This window comes from Psilocybe cubensis, chromosome 8 (genome assembly GCF_017499595.1).
Source record: "Psilocybe cubensis strain MGC-MH-2018 chromosome 8, whole genome shotgun sequence".
NCBI lineage: Eukaryota > Fungi > Basidiomycota > Agaricomycetes > Agaricales > Agrocybaceae > Psilocybe > Psilocybe cubensis.
The window spans coordinates 2,681,479-2,699,871 of NC_063006.1; the positions used below are offsets into that span (position 1 = coordinate 2,681,479).

An 18,393-nucleotide genomic window follows, 5' to 3' on the forward strand; every position below is an offset into this window, starting at 1 on the left:
GCCACGCGTGTGTTGCGTATTGCGCGCGCCACGCGTTTGATGCGCGCGCCACGCGTTTGATGCGTATGCGCGCGCCGCGCGTTTGATGCGCGCGCCACGCGTTTGATGCGCGCACCACGCGTTTGATGCGCGCACCACGCGTTTGATGCGCGCACCACGCGTTTGATGCGCGCACCACGCGTTTGATGCGCGCGCCACGCGTGTGATGCGCGCGCCACGCGTGTGATGCGTATTGCGCGCGCCACGCGTGTGATGCGTATTGCGCGCGCCACGCGTGTGATGCGTATGCGCGCGCCACGCGTGTGATGCGTATGCGCGCGCCACGCGTGTGTTGCGTATGCGCGCGCCACGCGTGTGCGTGTTTGTCCAGATACAAAGAGGCGTCGATACGGGGAGGGAGGGGTATACATGGATGTGTTTTGAAAAATAAAACTTGATTTCATTGTACACGCGTCACGGTAAACTCAGAGTGCCTGTCAAACGGGCCCTTTATTCCATCATCTCAACGTCCTGATCATCCCCCTCCCCATCGCGCATCTCGACGTCGCTGTCTTCGACGGTCCCCGAGTCCTCGATACGATTTTCGACTGCGACAACCTGTTCCTCCCGCTCTCGAATTTCGCCGTGGGTCGAAACGACGGGTTCGGTGTCGACTCGCCCGGTCGCGGGCTCTTCTACGCTGACAACGATCTCGACCTTGTTGTCGGTATCGACGTTGACGCCGATTTTTGCGTGCCCGTTGCGGCCATCGACGGCGACGTTGAGCCTGAGGCCGTCGCAATCGATCGCGAGGCCGAATTGTACTCCTTGGGGTGCAAAAAAAAATTAACAGTGAGTACTTACTTTGAATATTGAAGACTCACCTTGCTCATCCATTTGTCGTCTTCCGTTAACTCTTGTTATGCCGTTAGAAAGCTGTGGTGACTCGCTGGCGCGCTGTGGCGGGTTTGGTGGTGGTGGTGGTGGTGGTGGTGGTGGTGGTAGTTGAAAAGAAGCACGCGCCGCCATCGTTGATGACTGCGGCGCGCTTTTCCACGCCCGTTTTGGTCATCGTCGTCGACGATGAGCTCGATATCGACGAATTTTGAACGGATTAATGTAGTTATTACATGTATACGTAGAGAAATATAACGCTTACCGTGATTGGAACTTCGTTTGAGCGATCGTATGTTATATTTAACACACGCGCCGGGCCAAGACATACGGCCCCTATGTCGCCCGGTTATGTAATGTCCGGTCAACCGGACTTGTCGTAAACATACGAAAATTCTTACTTGATTTTGCAGGGTAAAACAAATAATTGTTTGCATATTGTAAAGCTAATAAAAATATTACTTAACATTGTAAACCGGGCCCCGAAATTTGGGTGCATTTGTAAGACCAAAAATTTATTGTATTGGATTACATTGCTTTGTAATCTACTGTCTGTTTAGTTGATGCATGCGGGAGAGTCACAAGGTCTCGCTTGCAGCCTCGTCCGATGGATGTATTTATCTGTGGGAAAAAAGTAGCCAGCGCGTTGAAACTCGAATGCTCTTCAATTGCGTTGGAGCTAAAAAGCTTGTATTTGCTGCTGTCCTAGCCGTTGCTTGCGTTAAATGGTCGTCGTACTTTTTTGCTGTATGAACTTACCAACTTGCCTTGGTTGTATTTCTAATGGATCATCTACCCTTAGGTGTTGGCCTTCTTGACTTCAAAGGCAGACAAATACGGCCTTCTCAAAGCAAACGAGGGATATTTATGACCGTAGTTCATGTTGCTAGTTAGGCGCACTCACGGTAATATAGATTTGAATTCGCCTTGTTTTAATGTCAGGAAGTGGTTAGAGGCACTGACCTAAAAATCTGGGTTACATACACAGCTTAAGGCGGTGTGTAAGTAATAAAGGCGTACTTGGGTGACATCGTCATGGGAGTCGAGTGCGTGTGTTAACGTCTTTTCTATAGCTGCAATGTGCCCGAGTCGAAGTTGGGAAAGGCAAAGCCAAGTGCTCTGTACTCTGGAAGAAGAAAGGTGCGATCGCTAATGGTCCGTCCACACCGTGCTCAGCGAGGACAGCTCCTGGGTTATCGCGTCTGTCATTGGTGTACTTCCTTCCCACTCCCGGTAAGCAGAGAATTTTTTCTGTTTTCTGATATCTGCATCAACTGAGCAAAAATGATCAAGGTTTTCCCGCTGCTTGGGATTTCGTTTGAACTTGTTGATTTGACCCTAACTCTCACCATGGACACTAAACTCGAAGGCTATCCTGTTGATGAAGATCCCTCTATCATCATTAAAGCACCGCGTAAGCTCTTGATGTTGCCCGCGAGGGACATGGTCGCTGAGACCTCGCTGAAATTCTGTTACAATTTCAGGAAAGGTGGATTTCGATCGTTGCATTCGGTTGGTTCACACCACTCAAGGTTGCATTCCCAAACACAGTGCTCGTAAGCGAATTCGAACCACCTGATGTAGATGGGGAGATTTTCACGGGAGGCCGACGGATGTTGACTGAGCTACAAACGAGGATCCAAAGTCTTGATTGAGATGGATTTGCCGCTCTGTTCCCAATTTCAGTGTTTCTCCCTGATTTAAACTAATAGGGTGCTACTATTATTCACTCTTTCTTTGTCTCCCATTCTTATATTCTACAACAGATCCAGGGACAAAATGGCCCACTCCTCAGGCTCTCAGTTTTATTTCGAGGACCGAGACATCCCTGAAAGCGCCTACCCCGCCTAGATTGGTTGACTCAACAATGAAAAGGTAGACGAACTCGTCTACGGAAATGATACGGGAGAATAAAGAATTTCCCAAGGCCTTCGACCACTGCAAGGTAAATTTCCTGTGCTCTCATGTATCAGAATTCCTGGCAGATCATGATCGCCTTCAGGCTGACACGAAGCCTCCTGAACTTCCGTGTTCTTCTCCGGATAAGATGGCCTCCTTTTCTTTTTTCATTCCTTGTTCTCCGAAATCTCTCTCAAAATAAAATTCTTTCACAATGGGGCGTAACTCCTAGACTCTTCCATCAAATAACAAACGATGGATTGACTCCATTGAATTCTCCCTGTTGTACATGTACTCCTTCCATGCTCACAGCGTAAACCTGCTTTCATGCGGCCCATCTATCTCCCAGACCGGCCGAATCCCCGTACGCGCAGGCTATATCAACTGCTGGCGTCAGATCGTCCTCTTACCTCGGGATTCGGACAAATCGTGAAATTATAGGCAATAGTCACAGCGATCATTGAGCATTTGTAATCAGGAAGCACTTAGGGTCCAAGAGCGTTGTGTGTGGCATTGTGGTGCTGGTGCATGCTGGTATGATCGGTTGTGAGTGCAGGTGCGGTAGCTGTGGCTTCCCATGAGATAAGGATTTGATGCGCAACGGGCGTTTCCCAACATGTCAGCCGCCACATCCAATGCTTACAGTGTGCTTTTGCTTTGCGGCTGGTGTTTAACGCATACGCCATCACACCGCTGCAAGACGGGCGTACTAAGTACGTGAGTTATGTGATGGTGCTGGATCAAAGTGACAGTGTAGGTCGTCTATGAAGCAAACTGCTTGACTAGACGAGCCTGCCGCGGACACCGACGAAGATCGGCGAGTTACCACTTCGCGTAACCTGTCTCTCGTTGTACTCAAACACACGGAGAAGAAGACAAGTGAATTGCAAGTCTACGTCACCTGTTAAATTTTTGTTTTCAATTTCTCTGAATACTTACAGAAGTGCTGTTTGGATTCCATCATACACGGCGGTTCATTGACTAAGCAGTTTCTTCGGACACACAAATAGTCGGTTATGACTTATAATTGCAGATTTTAAAACCAAAAATGAAGGCGCGTAGTTAAATCAGGATCGCCAAAAGTACGGGAGTCCACTAGAATGCCATCAAGCATCTCCGCTGTTTCGATGCTACTATCAGCTATCTCCGGTATATCTATGTTTCTCAGCTCATGAGCAGCGCCAGACTTAGCTTCCAACCTATTGTAAATAGGCTTGGTGGTGCGAGGTGAGGTTGTTGCGCTATTCACAATGAAACGGTGCTCAAAATGACTCTGTAGCCGGATCTCGATCCGGTTCTCATATATTAAGATCTCCAATTTGGTCTATGGTCATGGGAAAGAATTAAAGGACCAGGCCCGGTTAATTGACGCTGCCACAGATTATGACAGGAGCAAAGCGTACATACCACGGTATGATTCAATCTATCAAGTGGGGATCGCTATCGTAATGACCAACACAATCAATGTTAAAAATACACCCTCATTATTTCGCGAACAAAGCGTACCTCACTCAAATTAACTTCAAGCGAGGTCCAAGACGTAGTAAAGATAGTATTTCTATCATGTATTGGTCTCGGTGAGCGATGAATTGTTATTGCTTTTGAAGTTGCTCCACGTTGACCCAGGATAAAGTTTGCTGAGGGTTCGTGCTGAGCGATATCAATGGATTCGGTGACTGAAGACTCAGAGGCAATAAGCGGATATTCTGTATCATACTGAGGTAGAAGTGGTGTTGGTTGGGCTCGGATAGAAGGTGTAGCGAGCGGGGGGATATGTCTTCGACCCCGAGGAATGTAGCAAGTAGAAAGGTTGATCATTCTAGTAAATTCGAATGTTTGGTTTGAAATGTGAGCAATGGGGCGAGATAAGATATAAAGCTTTGAACAATAGGGGGAAATCATGCATGCGGAATGCGCGTGGCACTGAGGACACAACGAATAAAGATAAGCAATTCATTTCGTTTCCTATCTTCTCTTCTACTTTGTCGCACCACATGGCGAAGACTCAACAGGTCAAGCCTCAATAGTAGATTGTGAACCAAATTAATTCTTTTCACCCCGGCTACATTAGGTTCCAGATTGCCGACCTTGAATATGATTTGTATACAAGAAATCTCAGAGACTGGAAGAGCACGTCTTCCATGGTGCCTTTAGAAGCCTCTCCAATAGTCTGGCCCTCCAACTTCATTCGTCAATGGAGTTGATGCGGGTTTAACCATATCTATTTCATCGGGCCTTTATGTAACAACATACGCCACATCTTTCTCTGAAGATTTAAGAGTCTCCCTCCGTTAAGACGCCCACCTCTTCAATGCACATCAAGCAGGGTAAGTGCGCCGATCCCAACTTAAATGTCAAAAGGGAGCTCACTTTCTCATCATACTACGTAGAGGGAATAAAACCTGTCTCTGGGTCTAACGACCTTCCCGACGCCAAAACAGAAGGAGACTACAATAATAACGAGTTCATTTTGGCCGATGACTATGTCGACACTCTGACAACAGAAGATCTAAGGCTTCTCCATGAGGCCGAAGAGAGGGCCCTCCGTAACGCCCCTCCTATTACCCAAACTTCTTCTCCCCAACGCACAGGAAACTATGCTGCATACGTGGTATTCTGTGGTAGATCAACCGGCGTCTTCAGAACTTGGTGAGCATATAGATCGCGGTTGAGATGATAAGGTGGCACCAGTCCTCATTATTTTTTTTGCTCACAGGGCAGCTACCAAGGCTCAAGTCTCAGGGTGGCCCGGTGGGTGCCAAAAAGGATATAATTCTCTTAAGGAGGCCCAGGATGCATGGGTGTATTCTTTGGCCAATGGTACCGGCCGCGAGTCAGGGACGCTGGGTCCAAACATCAATCGCAGTCCTGCCCGTCCCTATTCACCTCCAAAAAGATCAACAACTATCACTCCAGATGCTGTTGCTTTTGACCCTTCTGTCGTCATTGAGGGATTAACACAGCTCTCTCTCAATGAAGGTAAAAGCTTCACCACTTCATCTCCAAAGACAAATTCTAGAGCGGACGCGCCTACCCCGAAAAACAAGAGATCGCCTCACCGGGAAGATGTTTCTTTCTCAACACTTGACGTTTGGTGGGTCGTGTATAAAGGGTCCAAGCCGGGAGTGTATCACAGTCTGTAAGAGTTATCTATCACTACGATCGAGCTGTACCTCATAAATTAAATACTTTAGTCGTGATGCTCTGTCGGCATCAGGGACTCACCCAAAACGACTCCTCGGCAAGGCCGCTTCTGAAGATATGGCTAATCAAGAATTTGTCAATGCCTCCATGAGCGGACTGGTCGAATGCTTATAGGAAACCGGGGTCCTATATTTATAATGTAACAAATGTCCCTCCGTTTGCATTGTGTACCTATGACAATAGGTATACATATGAATGATTGGGTATGATTTGAGGGAAGCTTTGAGAAGGATGAGTTGAAATGGCTGGTCATTCGCGTTCAAGAATTCACGCGTAACGTGCTAATGGCCTCTGTCTAGACTCTTTGTGGAGAACTGATAAACAAGGCCCCGGGTATAACTTGCGAAAAAAATATATTCCCTATGTTCTTCGGGCTGTCTCGGTCAAAATAATGGAAAGATAAAATATTTCCACCCTCATCATCCTTTCTCGCGTCCCGTTTTATGTTGCGATGCCTTGCGCTTGAATTCGTCGATCGTTAATTTTTATGAATGTGTTTGCTCTTTGTGTTTCATTCGGAAAGACCAGTTCAACGCCACAGAAATCTAAGAGAAGGCGTGAACAGTGTCACCAGCTTCGTCCTCTTCTTTTTGGGAGAGTTGAATGTAGTGAAATGGAGGTTATTCTTTGCACTCGGAGTCGGACCGTAATGCAAACGTTGCATTTTCAAGTCCATCCATATTTCCTCGGAATGGTGATTCAAAGTTCACCTGAATGGAGGTAAATGCACCCAATGCTTGTTTCTTTCAGGAATCTTATCTTTTTTTCTGTTCTCGAAGTCAGACGTTGCAATTGATCACCGTATACGTTAGGTCGCTCAGATTTTGCATGAGTATGACAACATCTGACCAGGCCAGGGATCGATGACTTCTACGACAATTGTTGATACTCAAATTGTGCCCAATTGTAAGTAATCAAACACATTCCTGAGTGAAAATTGCATTCTATGGAACCCCCGGCTTGACGCTAACCTAGCCACTTATTAAACTTCAGAACCTGAATCAAGCATTTCTCCTACCTACTGTCCGCCTAGGTTACTTACATCTGGCGTCGTGTGCATTCAAATCTCCGGCGTTCGTTATTGCACATTTCACGTGTTGCCATGTCCTCATGGCAGTCCTCGAGGATTTTGGAAACAAAGGGGATTTCTGCTCGGGTCGTTTAGTCGTTTGAAGTGTTTTCACCTTCACCTTTCAAATCGCTGACTTTTTAACTGCAAAGAACTGTAATCGAAACCATGGTTGCGACCAGACAAAGCATGGTGCGTCGTTTATACAGAGACAAAGGTTCTCCATTCATTTATTGTTGGAAGAATTATACTAGCAAGCCAATCAACATGGTGAGATCAGCCTCTCCGTCAATTCATGTATCTCATATTCCTGCTAGTCCATTGGGTTTGTCCATACAAGGGGAACGCTTGACCATTATGTGGCGGTACTACGCCAAAAGCCTGAAATGGCAAATACCATCGATATCCTCGACATCTCCTTGCTCGACCTGACCAAGCCGTTACCGATATTGAAAGTCAAGAGTTTGCTCGCCTTTGCCGCCAACATAACGACTCTTTCTATAGACATTACCGGGATTTCGTCTCGCCAAGCCCGTCTGCTTATAAAGGATATTAAATTAGATTCATTAATCGCCTTTTCGACTTCCACTCTGCCTCATGACGCTGCAGCTCTATTCTTCGTCAATCATCCAAGGATAGTCTCGCTTTCTATCGGTATCTGTACAGAGCACAGTGGCAGTTGTGATCTCTTGCACGTACCGCGACTCCAACTACTTGAGGAAATAAGAGGCCCAGCAGCATGTAGCGTCAACATTGTTTCTTCGCAAACTAGGACGATCGCCGTATCCCATGGCACCGCGAATGAATGCATCGCCCTTTTCGCAGGTCTACGCGACACTAACGCCGTAGTTTTTACTCTTGACATCCCTTTTGTCCACAAAGACGTCTACATTTTGATCCAGGGATTGCAAGCATTACCCACGGTCTCAGCTTTACGACTGCGTGAAGCAGAGACAATGAATTCGACGGTAAGCGTTATAAATAACCTGTTTTCCTGTGACGTCACCTTCATCCTTTCCAGAGTTATAAATGGTTACACAATCAACTCTGGAATACGGCATTTCGTCGCATGCACAATCTTAAACAATTCGAGCTTCGAACGAGCACAGCTTTGATTGCCAATCCCGGTGCGATGGAAGAAGAAAGATGGTTGATCGGTTCTTGGGTGGGCGCTTCTCAGAAGAAGTTGGAGCGCATCATTCTTCTTTATAATTATTCAGAAAACACAATTACAAGCGAATGGAAGAAAAGTCGAGGATCAGTATGGGAACGGTATTCTGTTCGAATTGAAACCACCCGTACCAGTCAAGAACCGCGGTGAGAAATGTATGTCTGTATCTACTCCATCTGCCTTTCGTAGCACTAACAACACTACTCAGATTTGAGACTATATTAAGACAGTGGCGTTATGGTTCAGCCATTTAGTCTTCACACCAGCAGTTGTTTCTACGTTTTAAAGGTATACAGCCTGCTACTTTTCTTGACTTTAAATATAGAGGAAGATCCTTGTCTGAGATGAGATTCTGTGACCGCTTCTCAACCTGAACCCAGAAAGGTAAAACATTTGTGTCGCAGCGTAACTTAATATACTCAGAAGGTTACACAACGCTTAATGCATTAGAGTAAACCAGAACTGAAGTTCGTAAACCTTCGAATCAGTTACGATGAGGTGTAGAAATACATATACCCCCAGAATTATACAAGATAGAGAGAATTAGCATACTGTGTGTTGATATGGATTCTCCCATGGTATTGATCACTTTCAAGCCGTAAGGGAAGGCCCTGGTTTGATGACCCTATGACGTTTGCGCCTCGCCAAATACGTGAAACGGGCGCGTACCAATTCCTCAATCGGCCAACAATTTTCATAATTGATCAAATGAGGATATTTCTGCGTGGTCTGGGGATTTCTTAGTCGCGACACTCCATGATATTAATTTATCAAGATACTGTACCAGGTGTTTGATATCATCCAGCCTGTCAGCGGGTTGCTCAGAGAAAGGCTTTGTTGCATCCAGAACGTTTGCAACGTGTTCGTTGACCAAGGTCTGCCCAGAATAACATCAGACTTCGTTCTAAAGTATGACGGAACATATAATATTGAATTCACATACCTTTAGCGCATTAAAATCCTTTTTCTCCCACCCAAGCTCTTGTTCAACACTGAATCCACCGCGGCGAGGAGAACCCATCTCTCCCGCAGGCCGTGGAACAAGGAGACTGGTCCTTGCAATCGCAGGGGTCAATTCCCGACGATATGGGGCTGGTCGTGGAGGCTTAGCAGCGGCGTCAGGTGGGGTCCGGCGCACAGGGGGAAGGATATCGATATCCTCGGGTGGTCGGTGGGGAACCTGGCTAAGTCCTATTTCGTGTTGTGACATTAAATGATTGCCATTGTCGGTGGGTAGCTCGGTCAAAGCAAGTAGTGTGCCCTTATCAGCGCGGAGGCTACCAAGGGCATAGAAGGGAGGAATAGATTTGAAGGTCTGCATCGCATGAGCGTGTACTGGGATGCGGGCAATCATGTAGGTGAGACTCTTGCCGAAAAGCATGCTTATAAATTCTTCGGTAGTAAAAGCCAAAAATGATAACAAAGGGGCCTCGAGGTCAGGCTGAAGCGCCATGATACCATGCGCCGTCGAGTGATCGTCTTCCTATCTACCACCACTTGCCTTCTACACCTCAGCCCAAGCTATCCACAACCTCAATGCCTTTTTCTTTCAACATTTGGCCATTTTCTATGAGCCGCCAAAGGTTTCTTGTGTCGCTGCGGGACCAAAAGGGCCCAATCACGTCACTTGCATTTTCTCCTAGTGGAAAATATCTTGCTAGCGGCGGTTGGTCTCTCCTGAACTTCCAATATGCTAGTGTTGACCGACCTTCGTTGATCAGGAATTTCGCAACTAACAATTTGGGACTTGGAGAAGAGACGGGTCTTGGAGACGTCCCCTCAGAGCTACTATGAAAGGTCTGAAATCTCGACTATTTGTTGGGTCACACGGACCAAGGAAGGCTTTGATATCTTGAGCTACGGTAATGCAAAGGGATTCTTGGTCTTTTTAATTCATCGTCCATCGCAGGTACGTGGAAACATGGTCATATACTATCAAACACACTGATTCAATTTGATAGGATCGCTTCGATGTTCTGCATGCCGCTCGCGTAGCTCTAGGCGGCGAGATTACGTGCATCGCTGTTAAGGCGGAATCTTCCAATGTAGAAATCAGCCGTATTGCTCTGGGGACAAGAGATAAGTGCATCATGGTCTTTACCTTCAATCCGACGACCAAAGAGTTGGTTCCCATACACTCCATTACCTACGGAGACGGGCAAGGCACAATCCCTAAAGCAATGGCATTTGACAACAATACGAGGGCCGACTTGTACGTCTTTGGACTTTACGATGGAGGGCTTTACCGTTACGATGGCAAGGATATGTCCGAAATCTCCAAGCATCAGTTAGGATCACAAATGTGAGTGTGGATTTACCTTAATGAACTGTATTGTCTAATGAAATTTTATAATCGAGTGGGAATGCTGTGATCGACATCGAAAGAAAAATTTGCGTCATTGACAACGTCAGAAATGGTTTTTCTGTGTATCAGGTGGATTTGGGAAGTTTCGTACGAGATTTAACAACCCGAGACGCTAAACACACATTTCCCAAGCAAGTTGCGTTGGGAAACGATTCGGGCTTGGTAATAGGGGGGAGTGACCACGGCCTGATATATATATTTGAGCGGGATACGGGCAAATGTTTAAAGGCTTTCAAGCATGGGCGTATGAGGGGAGTCGAAACTATTGCGGTAAGATTGTCAACCAATAACACACTAACAATAAACCCTGAACTAACCTGCGACCAGTCACACGATAACAACAATGGAACCATTACAATCGCCTCCGCCTCTTCGTCAGTTTCGGTCAACGATCAACAGGCGTTACACATCTGGCAGTGGAACACCAACAAGACTGATTACAGAGGATGGTCCCTGAAAGAAGTATTCGAATTCTTCTGGAAACTGACGTTGATCTTTTTACTGGCATACGGCATCCGCCTCTTGCATATCAGCGTGTCCTCTGGCAAAGAGCTAATGTACCCAAGTTTACGTCAGAACGACGGCAATACTGGAGAAGGACACGCACAGGGAACTGTCAAGCCCTCCTTCGTTGCGAATACAGGTGGAACAGCCGATCGAGCCTATATGAAAGATGGTGATGAGTACAGCGAGAAACTTGATGACTCGGAGTATGAAAGCTGCCAACCGCAAAGAACTCGTCATACGAGAGCAGAGCGCAGTGTTAGGGATCGAAATGAACAACTGGAGGAAGACCGCAACGAAAAAGGCAATGGTCACCGTTTTAAAGAAGGCCAGCGTTCGAGGAAGGCAGCCAGTCGTGTTTGGAACGAGGAACAAGATACTGATGATGCAAACGAAGACGATGGTCTGTATCTTAGATTTGTTCAGACAATTTTATAACAAACGCACCTTGACTCTGCACAGACATCGAACTTCCGGAAGGAAGACGCCAAGCAATCGTCAACAAGGACAAGGCAGTTGGCAAGAGTGACAATGAAGAGACCAGAAACACGAACATCCCCAGGAAGCATATGAAAAAAAAATCGAAAAAACTGGAGCATCCTATCAGAGATGAGGACTTCTATGAGAGCAAGGACAGACGATCGGGGGTAGCAGAGAATATCGAGAAATACACGAAGGATTTAATGATTAGAGAGGATTAACGGTGTACGTCAACAAAAACTTCGATCTTTGTACGACATTATAGTGAACACAATTTAAGCAACAAACCGGGATGTTACAGAATGCTTGCAATTACCGGACAGTTAAGCTAAGGTAGATACAGGCGTGATGTGGTTATATGAATAAGACTTGAGGTGAAGAAAAGATTGAGCAACAAACAATGAAGAAAAGGGATAGTTATGCATGCCATGGATGAGGATACCAATATCGGGGCACTTTGCAGTAGGAGAAAACGGAAATTACACGATCTGAGGGGTAAAGCGGCTCGTTCTCGGAGAGAATGGGAATAATAGGAGACAGCATTGAAAGGATCTGACAATAATGAGCTGAAGCCAAGAGTCTGAGTGAAGGTGGGTGAAACTTACCAAAAGAAAAGGCCTGTCATCCAGAGATTGTTTAGTCGGGCGCAGAGGATCTTTGAACACTGGCGACACGGTGATAAATTGGAAAGACTTACAGAGACTGCGTTCATATCACAGTCGAAGGCCCAAGGAACACGAGAGTGTTTATTGTCGCTTCAGAGACGCAAACAAGCATTTCGAGAGACGTCGTCAATTGCAGAGAGATTGCTTATACTGAGCGCGTTCGTTCCGAGTCAGAAAGGTGCAACGAGCCGGCCCTGTTGTCTCCCGCGAGAGCACTTATGAACGGGTACCAACTGAATGGATACATTTCAGCGAAGCAAACATGAAAGATATTTCGAGAAACGCGTACCTGATAACCCGAACTGTTTCGAAGAACTCCTCTGCGTCTTGGGCGCGGGCATCCGGGGACAATAACGAAGCAGGCAGACTCGTTGATCCTGATGTTGTCGCACCTCAAATGGTTATGCGAGTGCAGCCAGACTCAGAGTTGACCTGGCTAGAACAAACTCGCAGTGTCGGGGATGTATAGATTATACCATGTCTGGATTTCGAACGAGCGTCAATATTATTAGCCTACAAAGATAATTTATAGCACTTACGGGTTCTCCTATTTGGTATACAACGGTGGGCGGATTTGCTGGAGCGCGAGCGCGCGGGCGGGATGTCTGAGTAACCCTACTGTGGTGGTCAGAAGAGAGAGAGAAGAAAGCGTGAGAACTTGTCAACAGCGTTATGATATCCCACTCAAAATTTGATGCCGCTCTGCCGGACACAGATCACCACCGGCTTGAGCGGCTTGAAATTTCCGACGGTACATATTGCGGTGCCAGACATGATGGATCGCTTTCCTTCTCAACAACGACAAGATCTAACAAGGTTCACCTTCACCGTTTAGCAAGTTCGCGTTTTCTTGTGAGTCCCGACAAATGCAAGCATCAAAATCAAACAATGACCTTACCCAACTAGAACATTTCACACTTTCTTTTAATACTCTACTTTTTCTCAAGGGCCTCAACCTATCAAGGTCGGCCTCAGATCTAGTCACGCAATTAATTTACTGAAAACACATATCGAACCTTTTTTCCCCTCAGAAACCTATATCTAACACAGTGAACAGCATGCCCAACAGTGCAATCAACGTATCACAAACCCCAAAAAGAGGAAAAATTGTTAACATGGCCCCAGAACCTTTGAAAATCGAATCGTCGCTTATATCCCGTCTAAACGCCGATATTGTCGGTGAAATATTTACCGTTTACGTCGACCAGTGGATAAAAGACAACCGCCAAGAAACGACACCCACTCAGCCAGCTATTTATGTTCTTTGCAAAGTAAACCAAGAATGGAGAAGGCTTGCCCGCCGAACGCCGCGACTTTGGAGATGTATAATCATATGGTATTCGACACGAACATGGAACACCTGTGAAGCTCTCTTATCTGACTGGATACAATGCGCCGCATCATCACCTCTTCAAGTTTATGTTTTCTCCACAGAAGCGCCTGACACAGAACTGCATCCGTTGCTGCGCGAAACCCTGATGCTAAATGCATCTAAATGGTCTTCTTTCATATGTTTAGGACCCACGCCATTTTGGGGCACACCCGTCAAGGAATATTGGTCGTTCCCACAGCTCAAATCCATTGCGATTAGTTTAGACGACGACACATACTGTAATTTCAGCGATGCACCACTTCTTAAGGAGTTGGTCGTGAGAAATTTGCAAAAGAACGTCAGTGTCCATTGGAGCCAACTAACACTAGTTGACATAGCAGTCGAGAAGCTTGAATATGCGATTTTACCGCTAAAGGAACTTAAAGTTGTACAGGATCTTAGGTTAACGGTTGAACAATGGCTACTTGAAGACCAGTTAACCGTCGTGACGCCAAAGTTGCACCCCCACCTAAGAAAGCTCTCTTTGCACATGCCAAAACAGACATCGGTCATTATATTCAATGCGCTCTCGACCCCCGCCCTGACCGATGTCTCTTTATACTTGCAATCAGACCCCAACAAAAGCGACGAAGATTGGCTACGTTCCTTTTTAGCATTGATCTCCAGACCAGGGCGACTTCAATCTCTGACAAGTCTAAAACTCGGCCGCCTTGGTAACATCACTGAAGCAAAGTTTGTCAGTCTTCTGGCACAGATTCCTTCAATCATCAATATAGAGATACTCAACCCTGGATTTGTGATCTCTGATACTATCGTTGATGCCATGAACCCGCAAAACGGCATACAGGGAAGATGCATGCTTCCCAACGCGACACACGTGATGTTCAAGAATGTGAAGATCCAATTCGATGGTTTTCTTCTTCTCAACATGCTCAAACAAAGGAAAAAATGCACAGAACACCCGAACGATTCGAATGCAGTACTACTCAACAAAATACCTGTCATCACGTCCTTCAAGAAAATCGAGTTTTGGTACAACAACCCTGAATGGATTAGGTCGGATTCGTTTGAAGACCCGAACCTAGTCATGTTATTCTTCTACGAGGTCTTCAAGCTCAAAAATTCCAACAAAATCCTTCTTAAATTCTGCTGCCTGCATGACGATCCGTTTGAGGACTAAAGTCAAATTTGTTTCCATTTCTGATTTCTTGACCTTTTTGTCGTTCCATGATCACGTACAGTCAAAAGTAAACAGAATTAGATCAATCGAGCTAGAAACCATGTAAATTGTTCCATTGACCAAATGTTGAAGCACACAATACAATACAGTAGATATGGTGGGTCTCAAAACAATGATGAGAAAGTATAAAAACGAAAGCCATCTGTGCAATCACTACCCAGGTTGTGCCGACGATGCCATGCAGGAAAAAAAAAATCGCCAGATCAGAGCGCTGACATCACTCGGTCAAAATCAGCAAAAAAACAGTTGCTTGTTAATCTTGACCCGACCGCGAACAAGGCTCACGCCGTATCGTCTTCACATCAGACCAGGGCAAAGAGAGAGCATTGTAGGGGATTAAGTGCAAACTAGGTTTATGCAGCGTCCGGTACATACGTGAACGACGGACTGCCATTGAGAACGGAGAACGGAGCGTACATCAATCAAACTTCTCGTGCTTGTAGGTGCTGAAGTTTTCTCAGGAGAAGGGCGGCGTGGTGTGGACTTTATGGACTCGTCCGTTTTACCGGGTTCCATTTGTCTTGTGTGATTCAGGCTGCTCATCATGGTAACTGACGTGGATGAGTCTCTCCAATCACGAATGAGGCGATTTTCTGCCAGTCTTTCTACAAGCAACCTGTTCAGAATGAGATAGGTGTCGAGTTTAAAATGCAAGATTTAAGGCAAAGATTACACACTTGTAATGCGTATAATCAGTCTTCAGTTCGACAATACTCACTAAGTACGCTTCCCGGTTGAGACTGCCAAATTTGTAACTTGAACCTGCAGTTAACACAATCCGCTTAATTTGAAGCTCTTCAAGATACAGGAGGGTCTGGAAAAGCCAAGTATATGCACTTTCGTTTAAAACAGTGGGAATGTAGTGCTCAGCACCCGTTTCACCGCAAACACCATTTTGACAAGGTGTTCAGGACGATATTACGGAAGTAATCTGTCTACTCAAATTGTCCTTTGCCCAAGTTGGGCACAGCATGCTAGGCTATGCTAGGAAATACCGCACTGATGGGATTAATCCCGAAGATCCTGCAGGGCATGTAAGCTGTTTTAGCTCTGAGCTACCAGTGGTCCTCTGCCGGTGGCCGCGACGCGACGCGACGCTTCGCTTAACGAGGAACGTAGAACATTTCTCCAAGTCGAAGAAGACGACCAAAGATGGCGTTGTATTTTCCAACGTACGATGAATGCAATACAACGGAGAAGTGTGCAGGCCAACAAAAAGCTGAGAATATGAAAGTTTGTCGCCCGTGATGCTATAGTGAGGACCGACCTGCAGCATCAAATGGTTGTTAAATTATCTGCTTGTATAATCAGTCTACCCGTGCCTCAGGCATCGATCACATCAGCCAATGAGAGTGAGATGGATCTATCACATTTGCATGGAAATTTACAAGATGGCCATATATCGCTAATAGCTAACCGCAGTCCGAATCAGCAAACTCTAGTCCGAATCAACCAGCATCGCTATCTCGCGCCGGACGAAGTCGAAGGTAGGAAGCTCGTTGTCGATGATATCCAGGCACTTTGCAGCAATGAGCGCTGTAAGTTGAGCAGGCACTGAGGAAATGAATGTGAAACAAGGTAACTTGAGGTCCTTTCTGCCCGCAAGTCGAAGAGATTCCTTCATTTTCCCTATATCGGCCATCTGATCCAACACACAGATCCATCCGTAGAGATCAGCTTTGCACCCGTTGCATATCTTTATGGGATTCTCCGCCTCCAAGTCCCTCTCCACCCCATGGCATTCCTTCTCGACGCACAACGGAAACTTCGAAATGAACTCGACAATAGGCTGAAACTTTTCTGCCCAAACCTTTTGCAATTCAACCTAATCGATATAACAATCATTAGTGCACGGCTAAGTATAGCCATAAATGTTATTGTTACCAAAGGTAACAGAAGGTCCTTAGAAACCCTCACGGCCAGGCTACCGAAGCTGTATTCGGAGCTGCAGAGGTAAGTTGCAGCCTCATCCAACAGTTTCGTTTGCTTATGGTCAGCAGCGAAACAAAATACAAATAGCGGGTAGTGTGGCATGAGAGCTCTATAGTTCAATGCGTGCATCAATGAAGAGCCAAAACAATGTTTGCGTGGAGGTTTGCGCACCTCATTCTCGCCAAGCAAGTGTTCATCCCGGAGAAGACTTCATACTTGAAGACAGCATTCGCGACATCGATCAGCATCTCGATATTAGTGATTTGCTCAAGATTTGGGTGACGTTCGCGCTTCATGAAAGAAAAGACGACATCGAGGACAAATCCATATTCTTCGACTATAGTTGTTCGGGATTCAGCAAGCGTTCCTGGTATGGGTTCCTCTGCCAGCCTGGCTAAACCGGGGGCAAATGCCACAACATCTGAAGTCTGGATTTTGTAATATTTTCCATCGATGGAGCGAAACGCCTTCTGTTTGAAGTGGTCAGTAAGCATTGCAATATTAATCTCAACATCAACTCACATAGTTTTTATCTCCATTTTCTTCGTTAGAGGTGGGCATTGCGACGGTAGTTGAACTGTAAGTTGAACTGTAAGTGGTAGAAAGCACAAAGGCGACACAATTTAAAGGAGTGTTATTGCCGGCGTTTTTAGTGATTTTGGTCAGGTGCTAGGCCGGTGCAAGTGGGTGTACTGAATTGATCAGGCATCGTAAGTTATACTACTTGGGCAACATGTTTAATTGGTGATATATAAATATAGACTTCAAAAAGAGAGTAGGTACACACCCCCTATCCTTTTGTTTCTCTCTGTACCAGCAGAGGTTACCCCCGCCCAAAGGCCAGACAGGGGTGACCTCTGGGTAAAATCAACATCCAGACGTACAACAGATGGCTTCAGTCATGGCCGTAAGTACAAGTCTGGCGGGTCAAATATTATTAGCCTACAAAGATAATTTATAGCACTTACGGGTTCTCCTATTTGGTATACAACGGTGGGCGGATTTGCTGGAGCGCGAGCGCGCGGGCGGGATGTCTGAGTAACCCTACTGTGGTGGTCAGAAGAGAGAGAGAAGAAAGCGTGAGAACTTGTCAACAGCGTTATGATATCCCACTCAAAATTTGATGCCGCTCTGCCGGACACAGATCACCACCGGCTTGAGCGGCTTGAAATTTCCGACGGTACATATTGCGGTGCCAGACATGATGGATCGCTTTCCTTCTCACTCCGTCCCTCAACTGTGAGCGTAGTGTTCGTACGCCTCTGCATGCCCTCATTGCCTGACAACATCCAATCATCTGCACGGTTATATCACCATTTATAATATTCTAGCGCTTTTCTTACGTTCAGTGTGATAAGTCAAGAAAATCTGTATACATCGATGTCATAAACTGTAAGAATTGAATGAATGCAATGTCGATATCATAAACTCCCACCCAAGAGTGCAATGTCAGAATGCGTCAGGTTATGTCATTGATATAATAAGAACTGTAGGCTCTCTATTTGTTGTGATAAACCGACATGGTAACGCGCACGCGCAACAAAAGTAAAGCGATAGACATTCACAACCATAATCCTCCTCGCATAGACAAAATGAAAAAGGTATGCAACAATTCCTCAGGGCTAAGACTGGTTTCGTTCACACATGTTTCTCAGGTC

The 18,393-nt window shown here is 46.0% G+C and overlaps 8 protein-coding genes across 8 annotated transcripts; 5 read left to right on the top strand and 3 right to left on the bottom strand.

The window, feature by feature from the left end:
- Positions 1-489: 489 nt before the first annotated feature.
- On the bottom strand, positions 490-1,008 carry JR316_0009314 (uncharacterized protein; the record flags this gene model as incomplete). Its single annotated transcript, XM_047895018.1, has 2 exons — positions 490-806; positions 864-1,008. The coding sequence occupies 2 exons, from the start codon at positions 1,006-1,008 to the stop codon at positions 490-492; spliced, it is 462 nt and encodes a 153-aa protein (XP_047746477.1).
- Positions 1,009-2,223: 1,215 nt separating this feature from the next.
- JR316_0009315 (uncharacterized protein) lies at positions 2,224-2,724 on the top strand (the record flags this gene model as incomplete). The annotated part of the gene is made up of 2 exons (XM_047895019.1): positions 2,224-2,405; positions 2,640-2,724. 2 exons carry the CDS (start codon positions 2,224-2,226, stop codon positions 2,722-2,724), a joined length of 267 nt encoding a protein of 88 aa, XP_047746478.1.
- A 2,359-nt stretch (positions 2,725-5,083) lies between these two features.
- Positions 5,084-6,090, top strand: JR316_0009316 (uncharacterized protein; the record flags this gene model as incomplete). The annotated part of the gene is made up of 4 exons (XM_047895020.1): positions 5,084-5,099; positions 5,163-5,421; positions 5,489-5,911; positions 5,967-6,090. The coding sequence occupies 4 exons, from the start codon at positions 5,084-5,086 to the stop codon at positions 6,088-6,090; spliced, it is 822 nt and encodes a 273-aa protein (XP_047746479.1).
- Positions 6,091-7,213: 1,123 nt separating this feature from the next.
- JR316_0009317 (uncharacterized protein) lies at positions 7,214-8,529 on the top strand (the record flags this gene model as incomplete). Its single annotated transcript, XM_047895021.1, has 5 exons — positions 7,214-7,237; positions 7,363-8,013; positions 8,067-8,210; positions 8,266-8,371; positions 8,513-8,529. 5 exons carry the CDS (start codon positions 7,214-7,216, stop codon positions 8,527-8,529), a joined length of 942 nt encoding a protein of 313 aa, XP_047746480.1.
- Positions 8,530-8,910: 381 nt separating this feature from the next.
- Positions 8,911-9,570, bottom strand: JR316_0009318 (uncharacterized protein; the record flags this gene model as incomplete). Its single annotated transcript, XM_047895022.1, has 2 exons — positions 8,911-9,093; positions 9,160-9,570. The coding sequence occupies 2 exons, from the start codon at positions 9,568-9,570 to the stop codon at positions 8,911-8,913; spliced, it is 594 nt and encodes a 197-aa protein (XP_047746481.1).
- A 215-nt stretch (positions 9,571-9,785) lies between these two features.
- On the top strand, positions 9,786-11,786 carry JR316_0009319 (uncharacterized protein; the record flags this gene model as incomplete). Its single annotated transcript, XM_047895023.1, has 6 exons — positions 9,786-9,882; positions 9,938-10,125; positions 10,178-10,518; positions 10,575-10,851; positions 10,909-11,488; positions 11,548-11,786. The coding sequence occupies 6 exons, from the start codon at positions 9,786-9,788 to the stop codon at positions 11,784-11,786; spliced, it is 1,722 nt and encodes a 573-aa protein (XP_047746482.1).
- Positions 11,787-13,288: 1,502 nt separating this feature from the next.
- JR316_0009320 (uncharacterized protein) lies at positions 13,289-14,743 on the top strand (the record flags this gene model as incomplete). Its single annotated transcript, XM_047895024.1, has 1 exon — positions 13,289-14,743. The coding sequence occupies one exon, from the start codon at positions 13,289-13,291 to the stop codon at positions 14,741-14,743; it is 1,455 nt and encodes a 484-aa protein (XP_047746483.1).
- A 1,498-nt stretch (positions 14,744-16,241) lies between these two features.
- Positions 16,242-17,296, bottom strand: JR316_0009321 (uncharacterized protein; the record flags this gene model as incomplete). Its single annotated transcript, XM_047895025.1, has 4 exons — positions 16,242-16,628; positions 16,721-16,844; positions 16,907-17,205; positions 17,258-17,296. 4 exons carry the CDS (start codon positions 17,294-17,296, stop codon positions 16,242-16,244), a joined length of 849 nt encoding a protein of 282 aa, XP_047746484.1.
- Between the last annotated feature and the right edge of the window lie 1,097 nt (positions 17,297-18,393).